Source organism: Streptopelia decaocto (assembly GCF_964273445.1).
Source record: "Streptopelia decaocto genome assembly, chromosome: 1".
NCBI classification, from domain to species: domain Eukaryota; kingdom Metazoa; phylum Chordata; class Aves; order Columbiformes; family Columbidae; genus Streptopelia; species Streptopelia decaocto.
Genome location: NC_138663.1, coordinates 127,887,511 through 127,908,982, shown reverse-complemented (window position 1 = coordinate 127,908,982; position 21,472 = coordinate 127,887,511). Strand labels below are relative to the sequence as shown.

The window sequence follows — 21,472 nt, the reverse complement described above, 5'->3', positions numbered from 1 at the left end:
CAAGGAGCCGGGCAGGCACGGTGGGAGCTGCTGCTCACAGCTGTGTGCTGCCACAGCCCAAACACCAACCCAGGTTGTGCTGGGTGGGACAAGGTGAGGTGTGCCAGGCCTGCAGACGACCATGGCCTCACGCTCTTCTGCTCGCTGCAGACACGCTCCCTCCTACCCATCACACAGGAAATAACACTGCTGGGCTGAACGAGCCATATAGAAAACCAGGGCGTAGACAGAAAAGATGTCTCCTGGTATGGCAGTTATTCTTGCATTTCAGTCTTGCTTGTCTGACACTGATTTCCACCATCCACAATAATTATAGATTTAGGATCTTCAGTGTCTTATCCTACTAATTTCAGTGATGTTACTACTACTGTAAAACACGTTGCAGTCCAACCAAAAGTTTGTTGGCATGATGCAATCTGTCTTACACAGGAAGCTAGATAGACAGTTAGAATAGCCTCTTCCAGTCTTAGAAGTGATAAATACACAAGACCTGTATTAAGTATAATATGCCCCTTCACCAGAGAGGAGAGGGACTAGCTACCCAAGGAAGATATTAAAAGAACAACTGCTCTTAGAAATATATCCAGGAAAGACAACTTGCTACTACCATCTAAGTAATCTCTCAATCAAGATTTGACACTCTCAAGAAATCACCACCTTAACAAATGCATTAAAAACTTAAAAATCTTTTACAATGTTTTATTCTATATACTATTTAATTCCAGAAAGGAGTGAGGGACAGTCCAAAATGAGTGGGTGGGAGGATAAGAAGTGATCCAGGACAATGAGCACAAACAACTGGGTAATGTATTTCAGTACTAAACATGTTTATTCCTAGGAGGGGCCCTGAATGGCCTTTATACAAGTCCCACACACAAAGGCATACAAAGGCTCTTTTGCTGCTCAGTGTGGACCACAAGTTGGCAGCTCAGTTTCCTCTGCTTCTTCTCTGGTCCCATATGTTTTGTGTGCCCTGTGAACCTGGTTTTGGCCTCTCTGATGTCCATCCATTCTGAGGTACAACCATTTCAATTCAACAACTCACCTAGTCCTGCCAGCTAGCAAGACGTGAGGACAGAAAGTGGGGCAGAAGGCAGGACCTGAGACCCTTGCCTTGGCAAGACAGCATGGTTTTGGCTAGTCAGTGTGGCAGGACACCCTGCTCTCCCTGGCAGCCCTGAGCAAGCAGAGAAGGCACACCAGGACCAAAGCCCAGTCTGATCAGACCAGGCAGAGCCCTCCCTCTCAGCTGAGTGACCTAGCCCCACTTAGGGTCTGAGAAGCAGCAGCAGACCCAGGTGGGAATCTCCTCAAGATGCGGGGGCACAGGGCAGCAGGATGGGCTTGCCCCTGTCCTGACCATGCTCAGCTCTGCTGCCAACATGCTGGGCAGCTGCCACAGGGAACTTGTCGAAGGTTTAGATTGCGGGGTGACAATAAAACCCTGGCAGATGTATTGTTAACCTCCTCCCCCGCCACTTTCCCCTTTTGCCCCTCCCTCTCCCCCCTTCCCACTCAGGACAGGTGATCGGGAGGAAACAAAGGACAGAGAGAAGAGAGTTGGAAAAAAGTAAAGATGTTTTACTAATGCTACTAATAAGAATAGAGAAATAATACAAAATATACAAAACCAATCTTGAAAGTCTCAGCAACTGCAGAGCCAGCACCCAAAGTCCTGGATTGGACTTTGCAGCCAACCGGAGCTGGATTCAGTCTGTCACTAGGCCTCAGTTCACAGGGACGACTAGCAAGGTCCTCTCCTAATGTCGGCCATAAACAGAAGGGAAAAGGGAAAGAAGGGCCGAGATCCTCATGATCTCCCACTTTTATATGAAGTATTCACGTGAATGGAATGTTATACACAGTTGGCCAGTTTCTTGGTCACTTGTTTCTCGTCGCCCCTCTCACGAGATGTCCATCTGTCCTTATCAATAAGTTTGCATTCCATTGCTAGGTTTACCAAAACGTGTCTGGTTCTCCAGGAAAATGCAGTTAATATGAAGCCTTTAGCTGACAGGCAAAATTCACTGAAAGAGAAACTTGTTTTTTAACAAAACCAGGACAGAACTACACAAACGTTGGCAAAGAGTGGGCCTTTTCCACAGCAGGAGAAAGTACAGGCACGTAATATCCCATGTTTATAAACCTTTACAGCCCACAGCTCCTGTTGTCAGCCAGGAAGGGTGATGGCTAAAGTGCTGTGTCATTGCATTTCTGAGAATGTCTGTGCCTCAACAGCTCAATAAGGCAAGGAGGGGATGTTCTGCACAATGCATTTGAGCACCAGGGGAATAGAGGAAAGCTGTGGCTTTTCACAGTATTTCTACCAAGGCAATGAATGAGGCCCAGCTCCTTTTGTCACACTTTTGAGAGTCAGAAGAAACCCAGCATCTCACAAGTTAGCAAGCTTAGTGAGAGAGGCACCATCCCCCACAACAGCTTTAGTAAACCTCCTTCCTCACATCCTGTGCACTCAGGCATCCTGTGGCACCCGGACCACAATGCTCGATGAAGCCCGTACAGACACTCATACGCAGCATCACACAGGGTCTCCCAGCTCTCCACCACATGAACACGCAGGTGCGAGGTGCTGCCGTGTATCAGCAAGGCTTAAACCCTTTTTAGAGAGGAGGCCTGTGTGATCACCTCAGTAACAGATGGGGAGAAGAGGCAGAGGAGGATGAAAGGACTTTCTAAGGACAGCCAGACAGTCAAAGAAGGACAGCAAATTGAACCAGATGCTCCCGTGACCCAAACTCCTGGCTCCCAACCACCTGTCTGCACAGTGCCATTTAAAAGCACCTTCTATTCAGAGCATCTACTGCCACAAGCAAGGTCTCAGTGGTCAGGTTCAGGATGGTGTTACCATTCTTTTCAGCCACCCCTTTTTTTTTTCTTCACAGAAGAGTGAGTTTTTTGTTGACTACATTTCTCTCATGTCCCCTACATGCACCGCTTTCAGCAACTTAGGAAAAATTTGCTGAACCTTAGTGGCCGCTTTGCAGAGCTGCAAGTTTACAGTTCAGCCTCAGTGGAAAGTTACTGTGCCCACATAGGTAAGATGCACTGGGTTGGAACCACAGCTGCGCTCGTTACTTGTGTTATCTTGGAAGTTCCTTTTAGTTCTGCAGCATCAGTCATTCAGTATAAAAGCAGGGATCTACTTTCCTCTCTCACTGAGGCTGTTTAACCATTGGGTTTTTTAAGATAGATTATATCAAATTTATGGCAGTGTTGACTGCTACTGATCTTTTCCTTTGCTGGAGAACCAGCTTCTCCATCTACAGCTCATTCTCCAGAGAAAGCTACAAACAGTCATCTGCATTTTCCAAATAACAAAGCTTTAAACTCTCAATGAAAGGTAAGGAAACAAAACTCCTTAACAGAAACTACATTATCTGATGAAAAAGAGCTCCAAACCCCCAAAAGCTGGGCAGGAATACAAACAAATAGAAGCTTAATTTGCATAGCTTTCACCATGGCCTTCTATGGCAGCAACAGAAATTCAAGGCCCAGCTTGTGCATAGGAAGAAAAGGGAATAGGCAAGCTCTTACCTGTATTCAGGATACCTAAAAAGCTGGCCAGGGTCCTGCCTTCCCACCACCCTCTCCCATCTCATTTGGCAAAACTCACACCAGAAAATGAGGTCAGGAGAGAAATCCTGAAAGGCCTGAGTAGAGAATGTGGGGGGAGGGTGGGAAAAAAAAAAAAAAAAAAAAAGTTGTTTCCATTTGCTGCCAGGGAAAGATTTGTGTTTACTCCTCTTCTCGGGCTTACCAAAACTAGCACAGCACATTCCCTAAAAATGGTTAATGGGAAAGGCAGAGAAGAGTAAGGAGTCCCTGGTGCCCCAGGCTAAGCATTGCCAGAGGGGCTCAGGGGAGCTGTGATCTACCATCAGGACACAAGTGCATCCATCTGGGGAACCTAATTCACAACAAATGTCAGGGACAGTAGGTGTGAGGAGGAAGCAGCAGCAACTGCTCTTTTCTGGAGAATGCTTTATATTACCCAAAGAGTTTGCAGGATGATGGAGGACAGACCTTGCCTGAGACCTCTGCAGCCTCCCCATACATTTGAGGGAAAAAACAACATCTATAACTGCTGTTACTCACCATCACTTCTGCACCCTCAGCCATTAAGTCCGTGCCCTTTCTTCCTCTTAGATCATCTGCAGCAGTCACTCTCTTTCTGCAGCATCCTCCTCTTCTTTCAGTCCTGCCACGGTTTGTTCCTGTGAGGACACAAACACTAGCAGCAGAGGTTGTCCCACCCAGCAGGTATCTCCTGCTCCAAGGCCCATGTGCCGTGTTGGAAAAGCCTCCATCCTCCAGAGCTGCTGCAGTTAGCTGAAGGTGAATTGGGACTGACTGTCAGACAGTTAACTACCCATTCACATACCCCACTGAATCCCATCCCTTCTGTCCCAAATCCCCTAACTATGGGTTTGTCTGTTGTATCAGAGGAGAAATCTCTGAGGCCTATTGCTCTGTGATGGAAAACTTTCACAGAAGTACGACAAACTCCTAATGCTCTTTGCTTCAAGCCATGTTTGAAGTCACTATTGCAATTCTTTTCATAGACAAAAACACTATCACATCATCTTTTTCTTTCCTTTTTTGTTTGTTTGGAGATATCTTATTACACAACTTTTATTATCAAAAAACCACCCCTTTTAAAACTGCTTCATTCCTTAGTTTTGAGGAAATATGTTTTGCTCTCAAAGAAGAACTTCTATAAACCAAAGCTGAGACAGCAATGCTGGCAAGAGGATAGCCACTAAACCGTATTTATTTATTCCATTTGCATATGATACAGGAGCAGGTAGTAATTTTCTTTAATGCATTGTATTTGCAATTCCAAAAGTTGAACTGAAAATTGTCTCCAAGTAATTCTTGGTCTGTAATACATGTAGTTTCTATAGTGTTAAACAATACTAAAATTATCAGTAGCTATCATCAGTTAAGGTGAGTTTTAAAAGTTCTGCATAGAATTCAGGTTTCCAGTTTTGCTTTTTCTCTCATTTCCAATATTAACTATAAAATACACACTTTATACTATAGCCCTGTCCAATATTTTATCATGGACATTGGCTAAATGTGATATAGAATATGCTAACCAGAAAAATGAATCAATTAAAAATAAACTGACATTAGCCACCTGTATTTGCTACCTCTATAGACAAGAACCATTCGTTACCATTCTTAGTGTTTGGTACAACAGCATAATAAAAAGAAGCCTATAATAAGGACAGGGACAGACTTTTTAGAAGGGCCTGTTGTGACAGGGCAAGGGGTAATGGTTTTAAACTAAAGGACAGGAGATTCAGACTAGACATGACAAAGAAATTTTTTTACAATGAGTGTGGTAAAACTCTGGCCCAGGTTGCCCAGAGAGGTGGTAGACGCCCCATCCCTGGAGACATTCAAGGCCAGGATGGATGGGGCTCTGAACAACCCGATCTAGTTGAAGATGTCACTGCTCATGGCACGGAGGTTGGATTAGATGACCTTTGAAGGTCCCTTCCAACCCAAACTATTCTATGAGGAGCAGACTACAGATGTCTCCACATGTGCCAGGACCAGCCTCTGTCCCAAAATGTCAAGTGGGTATAGGCCAAGTATTCCCATCTGCCAGGAGGCAAAGACTCACCCCATCTTCACAACACCCACCCCTCCAGCCCCCAGAGACCACATGAAGAGTGAAGGGAAAACCCAAAAATCACTCCACTCACTGCCTGCAGACCCACAGCCAGCTCTGGCTGCAGTATCGGGCATCCCTGGTCACAGGCCAGCAGGTCCAAACCAAGCTCTCTGAGAGAAGGAGAGACATGGTGCTGACAGAGGGCCCCTTCTCTAAGCAAAACTTGAAGAGGGGCTGTTTAGCCTGGAGAAAAGGAAGCTGAGGGGAGACCTTATCGCTGTCTACAACTACCTGAAAGGAGGTTGTAGCATGGAGGGGGTTGGTCTCCTCTCCCAAGTAGCAAGTGATACGATGAGAGGAAATAGCCTCAAGTTGTGCCAGGGGAGTTTTAGATTGGATATTAGGAAACATTTCTTCACGAAAAGAGTTGTCAGGCATTGGAACAGGCTGCCCAGGGAAGTGGTGGAGTCACCATCCCTGGAGGTGTTCAAAAGGCATTTAGACAAGGCTCTTAGAGACTTGGTTTAGTGCCAGAGTTAGGTTAGGTTATGGTTGGACTTGATGATTGTGAGGGTCTCTTCCAACCAAAATGATTCTGTGATTCTATAAGGTGATAGGAGGTGTGGAGCAAAGATGGCAATGCTAGCTCCTGGGTCAGGAACCAAGCTGACAAGCACACATCTGTAGGTGCGCTGAGAAGGGAGGGGTGTAGTCAGGCACCTAAACTTCCAAGCATAATGAATGATTTGATGAAGCCAGGCCCCTCATGCCTTCACAGTTGATGGGAATATGGGGGAACCCCAGGGATGAGGTGCTGTTTGGGACTGAAATCTCAGCTCCTGGCTGAGTTGAGAAAAACTCCCATGAAAATGCCAGTAATGCTGTCAGCACACATAGGCAGAACTGCTCTGGGCTCTTCACATGCTACTTGAATGTAATTGCTACCCAGTTCCTGAGCAATATTTGAAGAGTTTAGGGGAGTGTCTCTACCTCTCTCCCCCCCATCTTCCTTATCATTAAATATTTTTTGCCCTCCAGGCCGTGTGCTTTGGTACAGACAGGGAACAGTTTCTTTAGCCTTTATCATCAGTGGATGGCCGTGTGATTCACCCACAGTTGCTTGCTGGCGATCAAGAGGGCTGGAGGAAAAGTCTGTCAGTCCTAGAGCTGTCCTAGGCCTCCACATCAACCCACCAGGCAGCCTGGAGCCACACAAGGGGTGTTTGAGGGAGGTCAGCCAGAAAGATGCTGCACTTCCCAGTGCTCCTGCACAGCCCAGAGACATCTCTTAACTGAGTTAACCTGGATATAATTAATGCAACACCTGCTGCCATTTGCTTGCTGAAAGAGTACAAATATTTAGAAGGGCTTCATCTAAGGGCCTTCTAGGTTCCCAGTAAAGACTCATCTGCTGTCTCCAGCCACATCCCCTGCCTGAGAGATGAGTCACACAACCTTGCAGAAAGGAAATGCAGTGCTCATTGTGAACAAAACCAACACAGGATGCAGTTACTGGTTGTCAAAAGTCATGGGTCCCCACCGAGTGATGATGTTGTTCCCCAGACTGTTTTATGCCTGAGAACAAGAAGGGAGCATTGCATGTGCTCAGGAGGGACTTCACCACCACTAGCCTCATGCAGGCAGGGTTTGATTGCACCCAGGCACTGAGCAGCCTGGCCGAAGGCAAAAGCAATACTCAAATGCTAATCCAAGCCTCTGCACTGACACACCACCAAGCTGTGCTTCCATCTCAGACAGAAATGGGTGATGCTACTGCTCTTATCCACTTCTGTTACCAGCTCTGTGTGTTTATCTGTGGAAGTCCATGGGGTATCTCGCTCTTCCTCACCTGGTGATAGCAATACCTACACTACTGGATCTTATAGCAACACCAGAATTTGTTGGATAATATTAAGGAAATTATCTTAAAGATATCTATCAGTGACACTGTATCCTACAGCTGAGTTATGCATGAAGTTTTGTTTGCTTATTTTGAAATTAATTGCAATGAGTCATAAAAAGTGACACAAATTTACTATGCACATGCCTAAAATCTAGAGGTTTTTTCAACTACAATGACATTTTCATCAGAAGTTAACACAACCACTGCTCACACACGTCTTCAATATTTACAATGAATGTTTCATTTGCTATTGTAAACTGGCCCGTTGTCAGCTTTGCTTATCTGCTCTTAGACTCCACAACTTCTACTCTGTTGTCTCTGTAGAGCTAATAGTGGTGGGGAGAGCTTGGTCCTCCAGCTCCCCGCAAACTGCTGGCTCTTGCCCTCATGCTTCCGTCGCTATGCTGGGCTTCAAGGGAGGAGCCCAAGGGCAAGGATCAGGCAAATCCATTCACATCACTGTTCCAGGGCTAACTCTGTAATCATAAAGTCAAGGGATTTTGTATGATCACAAACCATCAGGACATTGGTTTTACCCACCCTCTGGGCCCACTTGTGTAAGAGTGACCATGAGGAAATTTTTTACGATGAAAGTGGTAAAACTTTGGCCCAGGTTGCCCAGATAGGTGATAGATGCCCCATCCCTGGAGACATCCAAGGCCAGGCTGGACGGGGCTCTGAGCAACCTGATCTAGTTGAGGATGTCCCTGCTTATTGCAGCTGTTTGGACTAGATGACCTTTGAAGGTCCATTCCAACCCAAATTCTTATATGATTCTAAGAGAGAGTCAGTTCCTCCTTGCAAATGGAGCTATGTTCTGAAAGCTAAGGAGACCTAGGTGTCACAAAAAAATACAGATGGATAGAGATGGGTAAAACAAGACCATCTCCCTATGTCCCTTCCCTGCACCTCACAGTTCAGGCAAGGCACAAGAGCAGGGTTTGGTGAGCTGCTAGTGCACATGGATGTACAGGCACATTAGCACGCACAATTCTATGGGGACTGGTTATATGCCACTGTCCTACAGCCTCTCCTGGACTGACTTACAGAATCACAGAATGTTTGAGGTTGGAAGGAACCTCTGGAGATCATCTAGTCCAACCCACCTGCTAAAGCAGGTTCACCCAGAGCAGATCACACAGGAACGTGTCCAGACAGGTCTTGAATGTCTCCAGAGAAGGAGACTCCACAACCTCTCTGGGCAGCCTGTTCCAGTGCTCTGGCACCACATGGTAAAGAAGTTTCTCCTCATATTCAGATGGAACCTCCTGTGCTTCAGTCTGTGCCCATTGCCCCTCATCCTGTCACTGGGCACCACTGAAAGGAGTCTGGTCCCATCCTCTCGACACCCACTCTTGAGATATTTATAAACAAAAGTCCATGTGGTCTCTGTTCCCTAGACCACTCAAGTCAGTTCTAGTCAGCAGTAACTTGTTATAACCTTTCCTTTATTTGGTCAGGTGAAAATTTGGAAACCACTCTACACTTTCAGTGAAAATCGTAAAGAAACGGTTATTAAATAGCAGAACTTAAACATTTCCCAAAAAAGTTAGAAAACAGATCTTTATTAGGAACAAAATCATTGCAAAGAAAAGAAAAAAAAAAAAAAAGACACCACAAAAGAACAATAGCTGAGCATGAACACACAGAGTTATAGGAAGAGCACAGGCTGCACAACCTCTTTCCTGACCTCACAGTAACAGAAATCTTTGCCCTGTTGCTGAACGACATCTTCAGCAGGGAAGGGCAGAAAACCAGCTGTGTCCAATTCGCCTCATAAAGATGTCTCGAGTCTCGGATTCCCATCTCAATAGCAAAAATCCTTCCCAGAGTGGAGTTACACCAGCAGTGGTGCTAAGAGCTGCCGGGGCATCCCAAGCCCTCCCAGGGCTGAATGGCAGCCAGGCAGCACTATGGCGAGCTGGGGTTGGGGTGCCCCAGCCCAGCAGGACAAGCCTGGCCCAGCTCTGTCACCCTCAACACCCAAAATGCTGGCAACTATTCCAGTGCCGCTCAGAGCACGCATCAACCTTTGAAGCATGTACTGGAGTCGACTGACCCCTGCCTGTTGCTGCCAGAAAGTGCAGAAGAGAAGCAAAGCTGACTACGGCCCCCTATTTCAGGGACGCTGGCCCCTGTTCACCCAGTGTCGCTGCCACTGTGCCGCCTACGGGCAGCTGCCACCCCAAGTGCTCGGCATCACATTTTTGTCACTCAATTCACAGCCTTTGAGGAATGTTTATACTGAAAGGATATAGCACAGCACCGTGAGGAAAAGAATTACTATCTCCCTCTTACCGTGAAAAATCTGATTCCTATGGCAGCCTTAAAAAGCAGAGACAGGCTGAATCACCACCAACACAGCACACAAGATCCGAAATATCTTCTAAACAGAGTCACAGGACAAGGAAACAACATGAACAACCACCTATGGCTGGGTGTCACCAATGCAGAGCTTTGCCATGGACACAAACATGGAGGACTTCCAGGTAAGCATGCAGCCATCCCACCAGCCCCCCCTTGCCTGGTAAAGAGGTGTTCAGCTCAGTTTTGATTTTGCTGGGGTACTTGCAGACCTCGTTGGGCGGCATTTACAAGGCACACCTTAAATCCATTTCTGAGGGGTTCATGGCACAATATTAGCACAATATAAAACAGGGACTAAATGACAAGGGAAGAGAGGAATGCAATACACGCCCTCCCAACCCTTTTGGCCATCTCTGCTTTTCCTTTACCATGCCCTTCTAGCCCATTGGGCTAGCTTAACATGAGCATGCCTCACTTCCAACTACTGAAATGCACTTGTACAGCATATATCTTGCTCTGGCAGTGCACCCTGCAGCACTTCCCATGGACAGAAAGCCCTGCAGCCCCTGGCAGCTTTGGCCACTTTTCCAGGGACTCAGCTACCTGCTGCCTGGGACCAAGTCCTTGCCCCCTCTTCACTTCATCCTACTTGCCTGCAAGTCTACCCCAGCTGCTCCACTCGCAAACCTCCACTGAGCAGAACAGGACATGCGTTAGCAGCAAGACTTGCCTAAGAGATTCTGTAAATTGCTGCTGTCTGTGCAAATAAGGCAGCACCAAAAAAGTCTACAAGCACAGGCAGATGGCCAGCTTAATCAGCTTGCAGTAACTAAATCATTAAACTAAAGGCACCAATAGTTACACTGATGAATGATCTCAACATTATACTCAACGTTTCTGACAAAATTACACACCCAAGCCCCAGACACCCTTCTGCTGCAAGCAAGCAAGCTAGTGACAGAGCTGTTTTAACTCACTGGCAACCCGAACAGTTAAATTCTGGCGAAAGATAACTGGCAGCCCTCTGCCATTACAAGGCAACGCAAGGCAAAGCCAGTGTCACCTCCCAGGGTGTGCACACAGCAGCCTCTAACATCACCCCTGACCCTACGCAGTGAGAGATGAGGCACAAATCACAAAGGGTCTGGAGCTCCGAGGAGCAATTCAGATAAACACCCAGCACAGCAGATACCCAGCTGAAACCTCCATTGAGGATTTTTTTGTTGTTTTTGCAGGGGCTGTGAAAAATGCCTTGAAATCTCCTGAGAAGAGGCTTTCTCAGGAAATTTCTGGCAGGTCCTTGTTCCTGTCTGGGACTGACTGGCCACCTTGATCTCTCTGTCAAGCCTGCCCCTTGCAGGAACTGCTGGCTGGTGAGGATATGGGGTGGGTAGGGAGCAGGAGGAGAAGCCTGTCTCGTTTCAGGCTGTCCTCTAGGGCTCCACAGTTTAACCACAGGTCTATTAAAGCATCAAAGAGCTGCCCAGTTTTGTTTGTTAGTGAACCTGTCAGCCCACGGCAGTGTGGCCTTAAAGCCATGCATGTGCTTTTCCTTATTTTTTCTTTTTCTCCTTTTTTTTTTTTTTTTTAATGAAGTTAACAGGCCTGACACCTCACATCTTTCATCTGCTAAAATTTTCTGGACCAATTCTTACACACAGTGAGACTATGGGATGCAAAGGATGGGTGTCATAGGATTCAAGACAGGGTGGAACAGCAAGCACGCCAGATCAGTCATCAGTTGGATCCAGGAAACAGTCCGAGGCATTTTCCTGACTTTCCACTTCAACTATGATCTCTGGGTCTGGCATTTCCTCAGGCGCTATCTCCACTGGTAAATTTTCTTCCACCAGTGGCTGGGGCTCAATGCCTTGACCGGTCTGGGCAGCATCTGGAAAAGAAGGGAGAAATTGTTTATAAGTGCTTACGCTATGCCCACCCTCACGGAAATCCTCCCCCCATTCCCTGATGCTGCAGGCTGCCTAAGCCACTCAGTCCCCTCTCTCCAGGCCTCTGCAGGCCAAATCTCAGTTTTCTTCGTAACTACTCAATTATTGAGCTGTTCATCGTGGCTTTAGACACTTTGGTGCTGAAGCTCTCTGGGCTCAGCTGCCCAAAATATACCAAAATATCAAAGCCAAATCTATTCAGTTACGTCTGAGTAATTAAAGCTGGCTAACCGCACACATTTAATATGTTTTCACCTCAATATTTTCGACACACACCTCTGATTTTTACTTATTTTTAGAAAATTGAAATATGGGATATTTTGTTAGCCAAACTGACAATGTAGACATTTTTTACTTAAAAAAAGGTTCTACACTTTATTAATATTAAACAATTACTTGAATGACATATCTTTTTTTTTCTTTCTTCCACTATGTTCATGACTAGCATTTAATGTTTTGAAAGCAGAGAAAAGCAGCATCTAAAGTTAGACATAAAGCATAGCTGAGCTGCTGAGAGACCATGTACAGTGAAGGACACCAGAAGTGGAGACAGCAGTGCTGTGACCAGGCTATGACATATGTAATGTTGCTCCAGTTCACAATATCTCTGCTGCATCTACTTCAGTTGATGATGGTGAGTTACTAGGGAAGATGTTGCCAGCGTTCATGCTTGTGAAAAGAAATTGAGGGAAACATAATAAAAAAGAGGAGTATTAGTATCAAGCACTCACAGAATGGGAGATTTCTGAAAGGTTTTTATCGCTGCAGTCTCTTGACCATATTGTGCTAAAGCTGTGGGGTGTCCTTCTCCATTTCTTTGAAGGATTTAAAATGTGACTGTATTTTCACTTTAGCCCAAATTTGAGGAAATGCACATGCATCTGACTTTGATGGGATTTAGCTGTGTTTATGGCTCAGCATATTCGTGGACGCTGTCCAGAAGATGACTGCTTACAGAAACAATGCCTATTCTTATAAAACGTTACTGATGAGAAAGGTGTTTGTGATAAAACTGCAGGAAGACTGCTAGGTTTGGGAGAGGTTGCTGTTTTTGAGATGAATACTGGAACAGCCTGCTGGGATACAAGCATGAGTGAGGTACTGATGAAAGACCTGCTGCAACTTCTGACCTCTGGACAAGTTGCAGCAGCTTCCTTGCACTAGTGAGTCCCAGGCTGCCCTCTACAGTCAGCTTCTCCCCCCTCAGCCACACACCTCCATTTTGTCCTTCACCCTCCTAAACATGCTACCTGTCCAACTTAGAGCAACTCACTGGACCCACCAGGCTTAGGAGGCCAAGCAGTTTGGGCAGCTTGAGCCTCGACATGGTCTCCATTGCGGGGGCTCTTCGCGCCTTCACTGGAGACCATGGACATTGTTAGTCCATCATCCTTCTCCTCCTCTGTAAAACCAAAACCAGACACTTGAAGGAAAGGCATCCCCCACATCCCAGCAGCCTTGGCACATTCATTGGCATGTTCATTGACCAGACCACCACCACATGCCTGCACCTCCTCATGTGGCACTGGCTCCATTCCTCGAGCAGACAGACACTGAGTACAGAGGGCTATTGCCAACCTCTCAGAGACCATCTTGGCCGTGCTGGCAGCGTCACAGCTTGAGGTGGCCTCACTGACAAAGGACTCCCATCAGAAGCCTTGAGGTCGTTCCAGGATCAGACCTGAATGAGGCTTAATTTTCTTGCCCACAGGAAATATTTTGCTGTGTTTTTTTTGTGGCCGGGAGCACGGTGGCAAGGCATGAGGTAAAAAAGTTAAAAGCAAGGTTTAATTCAAGACCCCACAGGCTGAACAGTTGCCTACGAGCAAGCAACTTTCTGCTCCACCAGGTCAAGGGATGGCTGGCTGGAAGACAAGTAGCCACCCAGCTGAGGCCAGTTGATGCTAAGGTTATTTCAACCCCAGCCTCCAGAAACAGTCCTCCATGAGCCTCACCCCAGGGGGCAACAGATTGCTCCACTCACCTGAAGGCACTGGGATGAACTTGTGTTTCCTCTTCATGCAGCAACATGTGACTGAGGACACAAACACCACCAGGATAACCACACCCCCTGCACACCCTGCTAGGATGTAAATGAACCATGGGTACTGCAGCAGGTCTCCTGCAAGAAGGATGTGGCATTGTTAATTATAATACCAGGGTGGAGAAGCTTCTTCCTGCAAACAGGAGAAACCCTGCAGACAGATCAGAGCATGTGGGTGTTATTGCTGCTTTGGTTTGGACCAGGGGAGATGATACTGTAAGCTGTGGCACATCATGATTTACGTCACATCATTTAATTATGGTATGGAATTTTTTGTTAAGAGAAGAGGCTTGCGTGACTAAGCTGTGTGTGTTTGTTTCTGCCTACTCTGACCAGTAACATCTAAGATAATTTGTAAGTTTTAATCAAATTTAACAGGGAAGGTGATGATTTAAAAGATACAACATTTCAACAAGTTTTATGAAAACAAACAGCTGAGAAGAGGAAGGAGACTTAAGCTAGCATCTCCTGCTGAAAGAAAAGCTGCCAAGTCTACCCTCCGAGCTTGCATTAGGCCCCAGAGAATCCACTTAGGGCAGCAATGTAACAACTACACCAATGTCAAAGCAAGTCTGATCAGACCCTCTACTTCCTCAGGCACCAGCGACTCCAGCCACCCGAGTCAGAGCTGTGGAAAAGAAGCTTCACTGCTGCTGGGGGAAAGATTTCTCTTTATTGCCCTTCCCAACTGAGACCATGCAAAACGCCTGGCAGGAGGCAGAGGCTGCAGATGGCTGAGCAGAAGGCCACGCACAAGTCAGTGGTAATGACTACCCGGATCAGAGTCCCTTGCTCAGGGTTATTTTGACAGGTCAGACTTGCACCGACGTCGCTGCAGAGCAGGGGAGCTGGTAGAGGCCGTCACAGACTTGCAGAAAAAGAGAGACCCATCCAGTCACTCCTCCACCAAGACAATTTGCTCCAACCTGGGGCAGCCAGTAGGAAAACTCTTCGTCCCATATGAAAAAAAACCACACAGCTCAACTATCGCAATAATAGGAATTCCTTAAAACTCCTTAGGATAAGACTATACCATCCCTTTTTGAATCATTTGGCTTCTTTTTTGGCTGCGCACACGCCTGCGGAGCATCGCACTGCAGAAACCAACAGGCTCATTTGCAGCTTCTTTTCAAGAGCCCAAACACACAAACTGCTGCATATCCTGAGGCTAGGAAGTTTTTCACATGTTCCAGGACGTATTACACGCTGTCATAGTTCACATACTTGCCAGAACAGTAAAAACAACTGTAGACAGGTGATCCTGTGTGTGAATCCACACTCAAAAGTATTTTCAGAGTGCTTGTTCCAGTCTCCTTAGGAATAGTTACCAAGTCCAAAAAGATCTATACTCAAAATCAAACTTTTGGCAACTGAGAAATAACTTCCGTAATTATTTTATTTCCTTTTTGATGAAAGCTTATAAAATACTGTCAAAGGCATAAATACATGTTGGAATTATTTTTTCTGAATATTTTTTTAGTAAAAAAAAAAAAAAAATTGCCATTTATTAAAAAGGTCTCTTCTGAGATAAAATAGTGCACTAAAAATCAGTAATAAACAAGTAATAAAACAAGTAACGAATCAATATAAACATTCTGTATATATTGATTTGTTGATTTCTGAATCCTCTGCTTTATACAATCAGAGCCCTTTGGTGCCTAGGAAGTTTACAGTATTTCTGCTAAATTGTTTTACTCTAACAGTTATTCAAGATTAATTACAACAGTGCAACAGGTTGCGTAAAGACGTGGTTTTATATAGACCTTTTATATAGACCTTATAGCTACAGCAGAAAAAAATATATTCACCCCTTTGCCTGGAGCAAATAAAAACCCACAAAAGTAGTGAACTTGTCTTTAATTTAACTGAACTCATTTCTCTCTTCAACTCATTTTACTAGTATTCAGAACTGCTTTAGTTCACTTTTTACAATTGTGGTTACATTTGGTGACTAAAAAGCAGAATCGCTGCTGCTTTCTTGCTCTCAGACCCTTCCAAATATGTGGTCATGCACGTGTCCATCCCAACAGAGCTATCACTAAATTCCCCTGTGGGCTTTTCAGGAGGAAATGGGGAACTGATATCACACCCAGGGGACTGGGCAGCCACCCAGAATAAACAATGGTAACTGTCAGCACTTGTGTGATTTATCACAAGGCTTGACTGAACAACTCATGGATGTTTGCATCCTCACTCCCCAGTGCCTCATCCAACCTGGGTCTGACTATGCTGAACAACCTCTGACCAATTTAACTGGACAAAAATTAAAATCACTGCTCTACAATCACAAGTGCCAAACTCGTACAGATTGGCCAGCGGCACCAACGCGATCAGGCGTGAACAGCCTACAGCATTTCCGTTGAATGCCAGCACACGATACAGGGTTTATGTCAGTAATTTTGCTTTCACACCAACTGTATGCCAACCATAGAAGAAAAGGCAATATCTGCTGTAGAGCCGGAGCATCTCAGATCTAATTTCTAAAATGCTAGGTGCTATTGCACAGCACAATTTCTCTAGTAGCAAAGGTGATTAAATTAATTACAGATAAATTAATCAAAAACCTTATAGTTAAATTATGCCATCCTGATGTAGTTTTGATGACCATATTCACTGCCAGAGAAGAAAAAAGCCTTCACTACTGGAGATGCAAGTGAAATCACACTCAAGGTTATCAAAAAATTTGTTGTTGTTTAATGAATGTGAGCTTACAACACAGATGAGTGCTTTGCATCGTGAGGTTCTGGCAGTTTTCATCAGTTGTAGGATCTGGATTTTCTGTCTCATTAAACTATGGCCTCATCCAAGGAGAGCACTCAGCAGTTATGGATAGTTTGCCATTGGATAAAGTCACAGCCTTCTCACAGAACTACAAATCCGAGCAGGTTGTGTCTTTACCCCACCTCTGATGACATGGGGCTGGTGGGGAGACATTTGTATAGGCTGCTAAATCTTTGTGCAGTTGGCCTAGACAGGGAGAAAAGAGACAAGGCAAAACACCTCAGCTAAGTCCAGCTGCAACAGGGCTGAACTAATGGAGGAGTTTTTATAGGGATGTTGCAGAAATAAGAAGGCCATCTGGGTAATGGATGAATGTCAGAGTAGGAAGCAGCTCATGTTTCTAAACCAGCGTAGAGGATCTGTGCACAGGAGGGTGCAAAGTCTCCATCACTGGGAAGCACAGACACACAGAGATCCATCCTTTCTGCAGAGCTGGGTAAAAGGACCTTCTGACCAAACTTTCATCCCTTCTGCGGCTGTAGGCTGTGTCAGTTCAAGACACAGGAGGGAGAAGAAAGTCAGGAGGACACTTTCTAAACTGAGGATGTGGTAAGTCTGGAAGGCAGCTGTCAGAGCACAGCAACAACTCCTTAGTTTTCCCCTGTAAGAGACCAAGAGGGAGGTATTCTGCAGACACTGTTACTCACCATAGCTGCAGGACAGCACAACAGGCCTGGTCCTCGTGACGCTGTTCCCGTGGTACACCTCACACACAAATTCCCCAGGCACGGTTTTGTCCAGGAGAACCTTCTTGCCACCATCCTTAACGCAAGCCTCAGGGGCGCTCAGCGCAGTGCCATTCAGCAGCCACCGAAAGCTGGTGCTCTCGTTGCTGGTCACATCACAGAACAGCTCTCCAGTCCCGTTAGGGAAGCACTGGATACCAATGGCCGGCTCTGGTCACACACAGCACAGGACGAAGGGAAAAAGGGGGAAAGAGAGAGGTGAGGAGCAGTCGCAGCAGTGAACATGAGCTGGAGAGGAGCTTCCCTTATCAAGAGTCTTACTACCATTGCATCTACTGCTAGCCAGGGGGCACAGAAATAAGTAACCAGACTCTTCAGTGCCTTCCCCTGGTCCTGAAATGCTCAGCAGTGCAAACCCAACCCTGCCAGCAGATCTTGGTCCCTATTTTGGGGATGCCACAAAAATCTGGCGTGTCTTCATTTTCCTTATTGAAATTGAAAAAGCTAAAAATAAAAGCCCCCAGTGTGAGAGGACGGGGGAAACACCCAAAGCATCTGCCTGCCAGAGGCTTCCTCTGTAACCAGTGGATAACTGTAGCTTCAGGGGAGATTCAGCCCTCACCTCAACCAGAGGTTTGTACTTCTGCTGTCAGTCTGCCTCTTCTTCCATTTTTTGAGAGGAACTAGTACAAATCATACCCAATGTTGGTACCAACACCAGACAGCTGCAGTTAAATGGGGTGACCCAGACTAGGACAATTTAAAACAAAGGAATGAATCATTGATGTTACTACATTTTCCTGAATTTCTCTCACAAGGAGCATATTTCTCACGTTTGCCACTTTGCAAATACAGATTAAACAGAGAAGTGGTGCAGCTTTATGACAGTAAGAGTTGTATTGAGAACACCTATACAAACATCTATGTAAATAACTTGATTCAACTAGGACATCATCTTCAGCTAAAATTCACTGCCTCCAGGAATACCTTTGCTGTGAAATTGTTTCTGTAACTTATGTGTGGCAATAGAACACGAGAAGGAGACGGAAGTTCCCAAAGCAAACCCACTGAAATGGAGTTAAGAACAGGATACTTCTGCAGCCTTTGCCTACTCCCAGTCTAAGCCCCTTGAACATCATGTGAAGGGGTCACATCTTTGACCTACTCCCGGCAACAGTTCCGCCTGTTTGCACCCAAATGGCATAAGGATTCATTTGTCTTCACTGAGAGACTAATTTGATTAAACGTTTTCATTACAATTTCATACACTTCAATTTCTCTTTGAAGCTTATGTAAGTGAAAGCCCTGCAAAAGGCACAGTGGAGATGAAGACCAGAGCAATGGTCGCTGACTATCTGGAACACTATTCAGTGGTCAGGCAAACCCATTTAAGCCTTCTCCATATTAACCCAAGCAATGAGCCAGATCCTGTACTGAAGTGACTTTACTTCTGCCTTTACACCCTGCAGAGGGATGAGCAGGCATGTGAAAGGGAGCAGCTATTCTAAGGCCACAGGGAGGACAGCAAGGAGGCTGGCACCGTAAGGTACCTATTGCTGAACAGGCCCAGAAGATGCTGACCTCCAAGATGCTCAGGGTGGCTAAGAATCAGAAAGTCACACCCAGATTCCTTTAGTACCTTTCCTCAGCTGCATGAAGCAGGGGAAAAATCCAGCATGCCTCAACCCAGACCTACAGAGAAGTCTAGTTCGGTTCCAGAGCCAAGCCAGGTAGGGTTAAGTCCTTAAGGAAGCTTGTCCACAGGCAGCAAAATGCTGTTGATCAGTGAGAGTTTTCATGAGAGCCATCAGGAAGAGTACTCTGGAAACAGACTGAAATCTCCAGCTATGTGTCTACATACTGTACGCTCAACTTCGTAAGTGCTTCATGCTGCTGCCTCTTACATCAGGGAAAAACTGCACATTGCTCAGTTGACTGGCTACTTCAAGGAAGGCTCAACAGACAGGTGAGACTGAAAACATAGATGCAAAAAACACCCCTTAGTTTACACTCACTGCTGCCTGAGGTGCCAAAGGCTTACAAAGCTGTTTCAGAGGCACCTATAGGTCTTGCAAGCTGAAGTGATCTGTTAGGAAGAATTTCAAGACACCAATTTCCACCCAGGCTCAGAAGTTCAAAAGCTATTTGTTGCTAAGAAGGCCACTTACCAAATACTTCCAGTGTAAAAAATCTGGTGGTGTTGTGAAAAACAAACTCATATTTTCCTTCGTCCTCTTTCTCCACACTCCTCAGCACTAGGGAGCCGTTCTGGAAGCTCAGGCATCTGCCGGCAGAAGTGCCGCACTCAGCCAACAAAGTGTCATTTAAGACAGCTGTCAAACATCTTGCATCCCTCTTGCTCATTCTGGAGAGGTTCTGCAGATTTTGAATTCCCATAGAAAAGACTGCTGAGCCGCCACTGAGCACACCAGTCCAGGTGACAGACCCTGAAAGGAGAAGAAGCACAGATTGTGGGCAGTAAGCTTGCCGTGCCCATCCAACCCCTCTCAGCTGCTTCCCAGAAAGACAAATGCCCAGGTGAGACATAAGAGAGACAGAGCCACCCCTAGTGACAAGCTGGAGTTACCACTAATTGAAAATCAGAGGAGTGGGAAGCCTTCTGTAAAGGCCAGCTTTCCCCCCAATAACATGGGAGTGGTGTGCACACCATGCGCGCAGGGCGACGAAAGGCTGAGAAGCTGGTCTTTTCTCTCCTTAAATTTGACATGACCATCTACCACCCCCCCTCAGAGCTAAGAGACTATGCAAAGAAAGAACCTCAGGGCATCACTGCCATGGATCTTGTACAGAGGGTAGCAAAAACAACTGCTGCCTGCACAGCTGCTTTCACCCAAAGAGTAAGGTCGCAGTTTTAACTTGAACAAGTCTCTCTGTGTCCTTGCACGTTATTAAGCTGCTGTACACAAATCAGAGATGGGTAAGTGGCAGGGTGACAGCAGCTCAGGGACTAATCCAAGGTCATACTGAGCGTTAGGAGCAGAACCACATTGCTCTCCAGCCCCTTCAGCCAGTGTTCTGCATACAAGGACCTTACATTCTCCATTGAAACGCTTTTACAGACGCAATACACTGAGAAAGTACTATACTGTTCGTTATCATTTATTTACTAAAACAATAATCTGTCTTACTTTGGTCTGACTACCCCTTTCATGCATTAGCAGTTACACTGTTTGATGTCTCCCCAAACTGGTAGAGTCTTTAAAAGATCTTGGAGCAAAATTAAGGTCTCTGCTCATCTAGGCAAATCTGTGCCAACTTCATAAAGAGAAATCCCACTTACCATGAGTAACAGTTATTATCATCAGCAAGCACTGCAGAGCAAAAGGAGAGCTGAAATCCATTTTAAAGGGCTCCTTGCATCATATGCTGCGAAGACGATCTGGCTACAGAGCTCAGTGAATATAGCATTCAGGAAATGATGTCAGAAGCAAGAGTGAAAAAAAAAAAAAAAAGAAACTCCATCATGGACAGTTTGAATAATGTTTCAAAATAGACCTGCAAGGTTTTGGGTGACTGAACTCAAGCTGAACCAACGTGAGCCACAAGGTGTTCTGCAAAGTCCTGTACCCTCAAGCTAGCTGCAAGTGTGAGAATAGAGCTGAGAGGTGGGGAGAGACAAAAATATCTCATGGTCAGCTCACCCCGTTTAGGAAGATGCTAATGCTGAGACCGTGCAAAGGCAAAACACTTAATTTTTCATCCCTTTCCCATTTATTGAAATACAGCATCCCCACCCAAAGAAGAGAAATCAGTCCAGTCAGATAAAGCACTGCATGTACAGAGCAGCTGCTTTTCTGAAAAACCAACAACGATCGCTCATGGAGAGTCTCACCAGCAGGAGATATGGGAGAAGGTTCTCTCTCCATATGCAGAGCCTGAACTTTGCTGGGCTCTTCTAGTGGCTGAGTGGTACCTGCCATGCAGAAAAAGGCTCTGTACAGCCGCCCCAGGCAATGAATACATGCTATGGAAAGTTATAAGTTGCATTGCAAAACTAGACTGAATGCAGACCAAAAGCCTCCCCAGCTCTGCTTGGAGTGCAGGTCCCAGAAGTGAGACTGAAAAGCCAGTGGATCAGAAGCTGTGAATCAGTTATCTGCAGGGTCACACAGGGCCAGATACTTTGCACTCACTGAG

At 45.9% G+C, this 21,472-nt stretch overlaps 1 protein-coding gene across 1 annotated transcript; it reads right to left on the bottom strand.

The window, feature by feature from the left end:
- Positions 1-9,035: 9,035 nt before the first annotated feature.
- Positions 9,036-20,716, bottom strand: LOC309446279 (uncharacterized protein). Its single transcript, XM_082065862.1, has 6 exons — positions 20,616-20,716; positions 19,483-19,761; positions 17,276-17,524; positions 13,788-13,925; positions 13,086-13,205; positions 9,036-11,745 (listed from the first exon to the last, which is right to left on the bottom strand). Exons 1-6 carry the CDS (start codon positions 20,674-20,676, stop codon positions 11,585-11,587), a joined length of 1,008 nt encoding a protein of 335 aa, XP_081921988.1. The 5' UTR covers positions 20,677-20,716; the 3' UTR covers positions 9,036-11,584.
- Between the last annotated feature and the right edge of the window lie 756 nt (positions 20,717-21,472).

Excerpts from the sequence above, each read along its gene's own strand:
- LOC309446279 (XM_082065862.1), bottom strand. The coding sequence starts at position 20,676 with ATGGATTTCAGCTCTCCTTTTGCTCTGCAGTGCTTGCTGATGATAATA. Across the intron at positions 19,762-20,615 it reads GATAATAACTGTTACTCATG|GGTCTGTCACCTGGACTGGT; the intron begins GTAAGTGGGATT and ends TTCTCCTTTCAG. Across the intron at positions 13,206-13,787 it reads GTTCATCCCAGTGCCTTCAG|AGGAGGAGAAGGATGATGGA; the intron begins GTGAGTGGAGCA and ends TTGGTTTTACAG.